We start from the raw sequence: 10,983 nt of genomic DNA on the forward strand, positions 1-10,983 counted from the left end.
ACTCTATCAGCTGATCCTGTTTGTCAAGTTAAAGTAAAACAAATTATTACAAATAAATATGAAAAAAGAAGAGTGATGATGATGATGATGATGATGATGATGATGATGATGATGATGATGTCTTCCAGGCTCGCTTCCTGCTGTCCAAAGTGAACCCCTCTCAGACCCACAACAACATGTATGCCTGGGGTCAGGTGAGGCTTTGACCTTTGACCTTCACACAGTCAGTGTTCATATGACCTCTTGTTAAAGCTCCGCCCCCTGTGCCTGCAGGAGTCTGGAGCTCCCATCCTGACCGATGACGTCAGTCTGCAGGTGTTCATGGACCACCTGAAGAAACTCGCCGTCTCCAGCGCTGCCTGACTTCACCTGTCGCCTGCGTCATGTTTACTGCTACTTATTTTGCATTTGCTGCCTGATTTCTCAAACAGTCAACCAACTAACAAACCAGTACACCTGTCCACCTTCTAGTGTCAACCAATCAGCAACCAGTAGTGATGCATATTAAACATCCAGTTAGCATGAAGACTGATGGCTGCTTCAACGTCTTTTTCACGCCTGCAGCCTTTAAAACTGTTCAAATGGAACAACCTGAGAGGAAAAAGTGTTTGGTTCAACGTTTTGATGTGATGCTTCGTCTTAAAGGAGCAGATCAACAGTTTGACTTGTTTCAGCCCAGTTATAACACTTCATATCCAGCTGACATCACTGTGCCGCACATTTCAGAACCAAAACATTTTTATTATCTTTAAACAACAAAAATCTGTGTAACTCGAAAGACGATTTCAGAGGCTGAACACAGCGGACTGCTCCTTTAAGAGGTTAGAATCCAGTATGTCAGTGCTGCTCTTCCTCTGTTCTTCAAAACAAGCTAAATAAAAGAGCATAAAACTTTGTGTCGTCATCAGAGACACAAAAACAGAAATTAAATATTTACAACAGATTTTCATGTAGTTTCTGTTTCTGTGTGATTCCGTCTTTCCTGTGCATCACATGTTGACTGATCGATCAGAGAATCAATGAGGAAAGGAAGAAAAACAAGTGCTGGACTCACGCTGACATGTCTTCTAATAATTCTCCATAAGTTATACATGTACATTTACAGTGTGAGGAGACATTCGTCCTCTTACTTCGTCTGCAGCGTCTCTCCTGTGTGGTCGTCTGCTGGTGGGTTTGTTTTTGAGTTTTCTCTTTGAAGCCATCGAACACTAAAAGTCTGTAGACAGAAGACAACGTCATGTTTTCATTGAGTCTTTATTCTCATGTTTCTAATAAAACTCTGCTGTGGAGAACTTCACTGTTTCTGTCATTTCCTGTGTCAGTAGGTGTCAGTAGGTGTCAGTAAGGACACACACACACACACTGATGTTATATTCTCATTTTGAAAACTGACATCCAAAATCCAAAAACTTTGATTTGATGAATCTGGTTTAAACCGTTTCTGATGAAGAACTCGACTTACTTTCTTTACTGTAACTTCTACTGTTTTAACTGCTACTCTACTTACATTACTGCCCAATCTATTGTCTGGCCATGGTGATGAGCCTCCTCCCTGATTCTGTTGCCATGGTGATGACCCTCCTCTTGTTCTGTTGCCACGGTGATGGTCCTCCTCATCTCTGTTGCTGCAAAGACAACTTTCCTCATTTTCTCACTGACTCTGTTGCCATGGTGACGACCCTCCTCACTGACTGTTGCCACAGTGACAACCCCCCCCCCCTCCTCGCTGACTGTTGCCATGGTGACGACCCTCCTCCCTCCTTGCTGACTCTGTTGCCACGGTGATGACCCTTCTGTCTGACCCCCATCAGCTGAACAAACAGAGAAGCAAAAACAGAAACCTGCCTCCAGGTTCGTTTGCCGTTGCCATGGAGACATGCCTCTTGAACAGAATAAAATGATGGTGGCGATGTTTTTATAGCTGACTGAGAGTCTCAATGCTATGATGCTGGTGACCCCATCTGTTCACTGGCTGACCTCCTGTGGGGTCGTGGCCACAGGTTGACTAACACTGTACTGTAGGACAGACTTTACATTCAGTCTTTTATTTTGTAAATGATTCTCCACAGGAAGTTGTTTTCTCCTCAGTCGAGTGACTGACAGCAGCAGGACACCTGATTAATAATCAATCATCTGTTTATCACACAGCAGATGTGTGTGTGTGTGTGACCTCACCTGAACCCTTCCATCAGCTGATCTGCAGTCAGTCACAGGTTAGGTGACATCATCAAGGCTGAACTTCATCTTGAAAACTGTTGAACGTCCTCAGCTGCTGCACGTGGACAGGTGACACCACAGAAGAAGAAAATCATTAATGCTGGCTGCTGTGTGGATCACAGACTCCAGGTTTCATGAATAAAAACTTTATGATGTGTTATGTTGTTGATTAAACGTGCAGATTTCTTTCTCTTTGTTCTTTGTCCTCAGTCATTTTTTTTAATTAGTTGAATTAATTCAGAACAGAAACAGCTGATGACTGATGGAGTGGATTTTCTTTTTCCCCAAACGACTGATCAAAGACTTGATGGTTAAAGATTTAAATAACGTCCAATCAGCTTCCTGACAGTGAAGAAGACGCACCGTGAACTGACCTGAGATCTGTAGACGGACATGTTACAGTACACATGGACATACTGTACATACGTAGAAGTTGCAGTGGATCGTACGTCAACGTCGGCGCCATATTGGTGCGATCAGACCGACCTGTGAAATCATTTTTATATTCAGGGGATCAGAAAGTGGAAGAGTACGACACAAAATGAGTAACAAGGTAAAAAATGTTGTAAAACAGGTTACACAACAAAAACAATATACCAAGACGTATGAGATGAAAACAACACAAACGAGGTAACAAGAAGACAAAACATTGTAACTAGTAACAAAAGAAAATGACATAACAAAACAAAAAAGAAATAAAGGAGGTAACAGGATGAAAACAATGTAAAATAATTAACGAGGAAATACAAATCAAAAATGATGTAAAACACATAAGATGAAAACGATGTAACAAGACGACAAAACCACATGACAAGAAGTACGAAAATGAAAACAATATAAGACAAAAACAGCGTAAAAAACGTGACAGAGACTCGCTCCAGTGAACCTGTCAGCTGTCTCTGAAGCTTTTATCTCTGAGGACTGATTTTTATCTCTGAGATCTTTGAGAACCAGTATTTTCTGCTGAGACCGAACTGAAGGTTCCTGTTGTCCTGTAGAGATGAGTGAAGTTCTAACAAGAGAAAAAAGATGTTCATCTCGTGTTGATCAGAACACTTTGGTTCTGTTCCTGACACTGAAAACTGATCTGAACATCGGATCAAAGTTAATCTGAATTATTTTACTTCTGCTCATACTGTTCTACTAGAAGTACTGTGTGTGTGTTTGTAGTAGTACTGTAGTACTGGTTCTTGTAGTTTTACTGGTGCTGCTGCACTGTGTGTGTTTACTGGGTTTTATACTGGTGATTCTGTTTTGAACTGGTTCAACAGTTTTTTCTGTTGCTGGTTCAGATTTGACTCTGATGAATTTCAGTGATGTCATCGGGAGCTTTAAAACTTGACCAATCAGGAGCAGGTGTTACGTTATCTATCTCTGCGTTCCCGGGGCAACAGTGGTCCATTAGTCATAGCTCCGCCCTCCACGACCTTCAACTTCCTGCCATTCTTCACACACTTCCTCCAGGAAGCATCTGGTCGCCATGACAACAATTATCCTCCACTGTGTGTGTGTTTCCACTATTTGTTTAAATACAATGCTGCTGTGTGTGTGTGTGTGTGTGTGTGTGTGTGTGTGTGTGTGTGTGTGTGTGTCAGTAGCAGCTTCATTAATCACACGCATTTCCTGTCAGATCAAACACACCACAGAAGAAAAATTCAACATGATGTGACTGATGAGTCAGGCTGACTCTGAACCTCCTCAAGGAACCCTGGAACATCTTCCAGGATCCCCAAGCCTGCACAAGGACCCATGGAATGTCCTCAAGAATCACTACAAAATCCTGGAACTTTCTCAAGAACCTTTAGAAACAATTGAAAAACCCTCAGTCCTGGAGGAACCCACACACTCCAGGATCTCCAGGATTAAACTTCAAGGTCCTCCAGGACCGAATGACAGCGGCTGTCTGATCCAATCAAATGTGAGCGCTCCTTAGACACAGTTCAGTGCAGTTTGAGTCACCTGTTTGAGTCCAGGACTGTGGACTGGGAGGAGTCAGTTAACCTCCTGGAGGTCAAAGAAGAAAACACTGAACCCTCAGGGGGCGTCGCTGTGTGTCGACCAATCACATCTCTACACAACAATTCATTCTTATAGGACCTATAATACACAGGTCCTGTGTGTGAATGAAATAAAACACTAAGAGACGTAAGAAGACATAAACAACGTAAAAGACGTAACCATGCCGACGGTAGCGGCGCTGCTTAGTTTGGCGCCGCCGCTCTCTCTATAGAATAACGACAGGACGGCTGCCTCTCAAGATTTCAGGACTCATAGAAGCACAAGCACATCTGGGTCCCTGCAAAGAATCCAGGACCTCTAAAAGGATGCTTGCATGTCCTGAAGGACCCCTGGAGACTCTTAAAAGAACCCTGGAACCCTGGAACCCTCTCAACAACCATTTGAAGATCCTCAAGGAGGTCTGGGGCCTTCGCAAACAACTCTGGAACCTCTTCAAGGACCACTTGTGACTCCACAGGGACCTTAAAACCCTTTCAGGGACTCCTGAAACATCTTTAAGTCACCAGGAGCCACTGATGATCACAACAATGATCAGTTTTGTCTGAGTCACAAACAGACGGACTAAATCAAGGCGACACGTCGCCAAGACGTTAAAATGACGTCTGTTGTATTCTGGGCTCCTTTCAGCCAATCAAAGAGCAGATCAACACTGTACCTGCTCAGGTTCAACTTGGACGCAGGATCAATAAAATTGATCTTTAAAAACTTTAGAGTGAGATTTGTTTCAGACCGGAGTGTCTGAGGTTTGTTCTGGTGTGTGAGTGAGCGACGGCGTTCCTCTGGAGGAAACCAACTCGCCATATCAAGACACAACACACTTCCTGTCCTGGAGGAGGAGGAGGGGGAGGAGGAGGGGAGCGATGTGGTGGATGAGGGGTGAGGCCGGCAGTCAGTCTGTCAGCAGAGCTACTGTGGAGGAGAAACCAGCGCAAACTGGGACAGAGAGAGGAGAGACTGGGAGAAGAGACGGAGGATCCGAAGGACGAGGAGGAGGAGAAGAAAGAGGTGAACGAAAGAAACGCTGGAAGAAAACAGAAAGTGCAAACAAAAGAAAATAGGAGGAAAAGGTGCGAGGAAAATCAGAATAAAAACTAGAGGAAGTGAAAAAAAAGTGAAGGAAGAGGAGAGGAGCTGAATGAAGGATCAGATTTGTGCTGAAGAGGACGAGTTGAGTCTCACAGAGACGGACGGTAAGAGACACAGCTTGTTAAAGTCGCTCCTGTCAGATCGGTTTGAGTTTGAACATAAACAGAATTAAAGAGATAAAGATCCTCCAGACATCCTGAGAGGAAGAGGAAGAGTGTCATGAGTCTTCCTCTGCTCCTCCTCTTCAGGACAACATGTTGAATTTTACGACCCGAGAACTCGATGACGATCTTCATCACGTTACAAACTTCAGCTCAGTTATCTTTTTATTTTTCAGGACCAGTTCTGACTGCTGCACTCAGGCTGTTTTCTATAATTCAAACTTTAAACACAAGAAAACAGTTTTGCAGGTTTGAGTCACAGCTGCTGCTTTTATTTTCTGCAGACAAACAGCCTCCACTTGTTTTGTGGTGCACATATATACTAGGCATTACGGTAAGGGAGCATCGAGGACTGATTTTAAAATAAAAGTAACCTTTGTGGCGCCATCTCACATCTATTCAATCAGTCTGTCTGTCGGTGTGTCTATGAATCAATTAATAAATTATTTAATCAATTCATCTATTAATTATTTCAACAAAACAATATGAAGGAAGACAATCCATGCAATTAATATAAAAAATATGTCCAGTATTTCCATCTATGTCCGATTCGATATGAAAAGTAGACTGCCTGTTTCCACTGACCACCTCAGAGTGTCTCATCAGGGAAGTCTGATGTAGACTTTCAAAATTAAAGCCCTCTAAGATGTCAAGTATTTTTAGTATTTCCATTTAAATTCAGATTGATATTAAAAGGAAACCACCTGCTTCCACAGACCACTTTTGTCAAAAGTGAATATTCTTAATCCTGTTACCGTTTCTGTCTTTTACTGAACTCAGCGTTAATTTCCTTGTTCAGTCCATTAAAGAAAAAAACCTTAATTTTAACTCAACAGACAGAAATGAAGTAAAACTTCCACTGTTAGAACAATCATCACTTCTGGTTTGGTGGAAATAAATCTTTACCTCACAGCATTATATTTGGTTTTCCTCTCACTCGACCGTGTTCTGTACCGCCGGTTAACGTAAACTTCTCCAAGTCACATTTGGTGCAGATATTTAAATCAGACCTAAAACAATATAATATATTAAGACAATAATTATGTGTTTAAACTCTATTCAAGTTTTCAAAAGACGTATGCTGGTGCAGGTGTGAACGCGCTGACACCAGGTGTGAACGCGCTGACACCAGGTGTGAACGCGCTGATACCAGGTGCGAACGCGCTGACACCAGGTGTGAACACGCTGACACCAGGTGTGAACGCGTTGACACCAGGTGTGAACACGCTGACACCAGGTGTGAACGTGTTGATACCAGGTGTGAACGTGTTGATACCAGGTGTGAACGCGCTGACACCAGGTGCGAACGTGTTGACCCCAGGTGTGAACGTGTTGACACCAGGTGTGAACGTGTTGACCCCAGGTGTGAACACGCTGACACCAGGTGTGAACGTGTTGATACCAGGTGTGAACGTGTTGATACCAGGTGTGAACGCGCTGACACCAGGTGTGAACGCACTGACACCAGGTGTGAACGTGTTGACACCAGGTGTGAACACGCAGGTCCCCAAATAAAGAATTTGAATTCTAGGACATTACAAAATTGTAGTGCATGACTAAGCAATTGAATACACAAGGTACAAATCACTGCGTTCTTGTTAATAGTCCCGTCTTTGTTCTTTTTATAAATAAACTTGCCTCGCTCTTAGAGCTGCAACAGATCAAAAACCTCACGGTTCAGATCGTATCACGGGTTTGAGTCACGGATCGGATCATTTTTTGGATCAGCAAAAACGAAAAAAGTGTTGGGATTAGAGTTAAATTATTTTAAAAATGCACTTGTCTTTGATCTTTGTCTGTCTGTAATTATCACCATAGTGATGTGATGTAATAATAATGATAATAGTAATGATAATGGTAATAATATTAAAAACTTATACAGTGCTGTACTACGTATATACTGTACATATATTAGATCATTATATACTGTACAGTATAATACACAACTACACTCTGTAGTCTGGCTCAATGTCCCGCCTACAGCAGCACATCTGATTGGTTAGAAGTGATGATCAATCAGCAGACACACTGTGTGACAGACGGGGTGAGACAGAGCTGCAGCGGTGAGCAGAGAGGAGCTGTGGACAAGTTAAGACAGCTGATCACCAAAGTTTCAATCAACATCACAGTTTGATGATCTGTTTCTATGGTGATAGCAGAGTTACATCAGTGAAAAAAGTTATGGTCTGGATTTCACTCGAGGCGACGTGACGACTTTTAACTGAGAGCTGATGCTCACATGTGGTCCGTGGTCTGTGGTCTGTGGATCACATGTGGTCTGTGGATCACATGTGGTCCGTGGATCACATGTGGTCCGTGGATCACATGTGGTCTGTGGTCTGTGGTCTGTGGATCACATGTGGTCCGCGGATCACATGTGGTCTGTGGTCTGTGGTCTGTGGATCACATGTGGTCTGTGGATCACATGTGGTCCGTGGATCACATGTGGTCTGTGGTCTGTGGTCTGTGGATCACATGTGGTCTGTGGTCTGTGGTCTGTGGTCTGTGGATCACATGTGGTCCGCAGATCACATGTGGTCCGCGGATCACATGTGGTCTGTGGTCTGTGGTCTGTGGATCACATGTGGTCCGTGGATCACATGTGGTCTGTGGTCTGTGGTCTGTGGATCACATGTGGTCCGTGGATCACATGTGGTCCGCGGATCACATGTGGTCTGTGGTCTGTGGTCTGTGGATCACATGTGGTCCGCGGATCACATGTGGTCTGTGGTCTGTGGTCTGTGGATCACATGTGGTCCGCGGATCACATGTGGTCTGTGGTCTGTGGATCACATGTGGTCCGTGGATCACATGTGGTCCGTGGATCACATGTGGTCTGTGGTCTGTGGTCTGTGGTCTGTGGTCTGTGGATCACACGCGTGCCGAACTCAATGGGCCAAATTTAAAATGTTTGCACATTGACTTGCCAATCATGATTAATTGCGTTAATTTTTATAGCGCGTTAATTTGCAGCGTAATTAATGAATCTAATTAACGCGTTAAACTGACAGCCCTAATTAAAACACATTTATTATTTAATAAAAGACTTTTTTCAAGTCACTTTTCCTTGTTTTTTTAATATCATGATACGTTTTTATCAGAGTTCTCCTGGTTGCTTGAGTTCGAGCTCAAGTCATTTTAACAAACAAAATAAGAATAACGATGTAAAAATGATCATTACTTCTGATATCACAAATCATATCACATGGGCAATATCAATCAGAATAATCACAGTTATCACAGACGCTAACGGTACCTGCTACACCTGCATGTGTCGCAGAGGGGCGGGGAGAGTTCAGTCTTCTCTCCACTGAGTTGGGGACAAATATCCAATCAATAATCAGATCAATGTATTTACAGAAGACAGATAAATGTAGAGCTCAGGATCGTCTGCATGTCATGACATCATCAGAAAACAGGTTTGAATCAGTGAATCTCTGAGCCGAAGTCTAGCACAGCAATGATTGATCAAATGATTGATTATCATTAGTTTCAGCTCGACTGAAGTCTCTTCTACAGTTTCATGTTCAAACACAAACAAATTTTTTGTCCGATCGTCTCTGTTTTACAGAGTGACATCATCATCAGAGGGGGAGGAGTCAGAGAAGATGAAGTCTTGGATCTGTTCTTACCTTTGGATGGTTCTCGTCCTCCTCACGAACTCCTCTGCTGACCCGTCTTCTCCACCTCGCTACGCTGTCCACCAGACATCAGTCGACTTCGACCGGGCCATGGAGGACTGTTACGGCAACGGCGTCCTCACCACCCTCGCCACCGAGCAGGAGGTCACTGAAATCCTTGGGGTCATCTCTGAGACCTTTTCACCTCAGAACCACGATAAGCTCGAGTTCTGGATTGGCCTGAGGAAGGTCAAGAATCAGTGTGTGGTTCCCTCGCTGCCGCTCAGAGGGTTCAGGTGGATCGAGGACGGCAGCGAGGACTCGCAGGTGAACCAATGGATTGAGGAACCACAACGCAGCTGCACCACGATCCGCTGCGGCGTGCTGCAGGTGGAGTTACACGGGCCAGCGGTGACCAGTTGGGGTCTGATCCCGGGAAAATGTAAGAACACGCACCAGTTCATCTGCAAGCTGACAGGAAGGACAATGAAACCACCAAAACCTGCTACGCCTGCCGCACCTGAACCAGAACCAGCTACTACAGAGCCAGAACCAATGACAACAAAACCAGAACCAACTACAAAAGCACCACATCAACCTGAACCCCGACCTGCATCACAAAAACCAGAACCAACTGGAACTGAACCTCCAACCCAAAAACCAGAAACGGATCTGAAGCCTGATCTTGGTTCTGAAGCGACGCCGGAGTCAGGCTCGTGTCAGCTATCTGACATCGCCCATGAGCGCTCGATCATTTTGGACCACAACAACAGCAGCAGGATCCAGGTGGAGTGCTGGACCGGGGACCCGGTGGAGCTCCACTGTTCGGGCCATCCACCCATGTGGCGGCTGCTCGACAACTCACCCGCCAACCTCACCTCCATCTGCCAGCGGTGCAATGACGGCTTCAAGAGAGACACGTCTGGAAACTGCGTGGACGTCGATGAGTGCGGCGACGGTGAAAGGCGCTGCAGTCACACCTGCCTGAACACCGAGGGCTCCTTCAGGTGCGTCTGCACTGACGAGGACGGGAAACACCAGGACGAGGACTCACCGGCGTGCACGGACACATTAAAGGACGGTGACGACGGCGCGCTGTCAGGGGTCCTCATCTGGGTTCTGATCGCCGTGGCAGCGCTGCTGGTGCTGCTGGTGCTGGTGGCGGTGACGGTGAAGTGCTGCCTGATGAGGCGGTCCAAGAAACGCGCCATGAAGAAGGCAGAGAAGATGGCGATGAAGAGCAAAGACGACAAGGACTCAGTCAACGAGAAGGTAGCGATATGAGCCGTGATTGGTTGACGTCACAATGTGCAGCAGTGACATCATTAATGACATCATTTACAGTTCACTGTCGGATGAAAATATTTTGTCTCCGAAGTGACTCAGAGTTTATTTCCAGTTTTACATATTTTTGTATTTCTGAGTCCTCCAATCAGATTCTCCGAAATAAAAGGAAAAATATTTTAGTTAATTTTAATTTTCTGTAACAGTTGTTGAAGGAAATTGTTTATTTCTATAATCAATGTATAGATAAATGTGTTAATGTTACCGATAGAAATCATGGAGCACTGATGGGTTTCAGTACCTGCAGCTGCCTGAACAGGTGAGGCTCAGGTGAGGCTCAGGCTCAGACCGTATAATAAAACATGGACGTAGTCTCGCTGATGTCACCATATGCCGTCTCCGCCCGTCTCCATCTTCACAGTGTCTGACTCGGCTAACTCCCAGGTAATCCGAAAATGGCCAAAGAGGCGGAGAGTGGGTGGAGCTGAAGCGGCTAACTAGCAGCTAGCCTCCTGAGACGGTGCCCACCTGTCACTCAAAGTGGCCACGCCTTTTATTATCCAAAACATTAATCCTTAATGTATTTTAAAGTGGTG

General features: G+C 44.7%; 2 protein-coding genes across 3 annotated transcripts in view; both read left to right on the forward strand.

Annotated features, from left to right (window-relative positions):
• sec23a (Sec23 homolog A, coat complex II component) overlaps window positions 1-526 on the forward strand; it is a 16,504-nt gene extending 15,978 nt beyond the window's left edge. For both annotated transcript variants that reach the window (XM_084743119.1, XM_084743120.1), the window contains exons 19-20: window positions 129-194; window positions 274-526. In XM_084743119.1, the coding sequence (XP_084599245.1) occupies window positions 129-194; window positions 274-363 (156 nt within the window). In that variant the 3' untranslated portion in view covers window positions 364-526. The remainder of the gene's footprint in view (window positions 1-128; window positions 195-273) is intronic.
• Window positions 527-5,331: 4,805 nt separating this feature from the next.
• clec14a (C-type lectin domain containing 14A) lies at window positions 5,332-10,713 on the forward strand. The gene is made up of 2 exons (XM_084743125.1): window positions 5,332-5,426; window positions 9,055-10,713. The coding sequence occupies exon 2, from the start codon at window positions 9,092-9,094 to the stop codon at window positions 10,385-10,387; it is 1,296 nt and encodes a 431-aa protein (XP_084599251.1). The 5' UTR covers window positions 5,332-5,426; window positions 9,055-9,091; the 3' UTR covers window positions 10,388-10,713.
• The last annotated feature ends 270 nt before the right edge of the window (window positions 10,714-10,983 follow it).

This window comes from Lutjanus erythropterus, chromosome 18 (assembly GCF_056507025.1).
Source record: "Lutjanus erythropterus isolate fLutEry1 chromosome 18, fLutEry1.hap2, whole genome shotgun sequence".
Classification (NCBI taxonomy): domain Eukaryota; kingdom Metazoa; phylum Chordata; class Actinopteri; order Lutjaniformes; family Lutjanidae; genus Lutjanus; species Lutjanus erythropterus.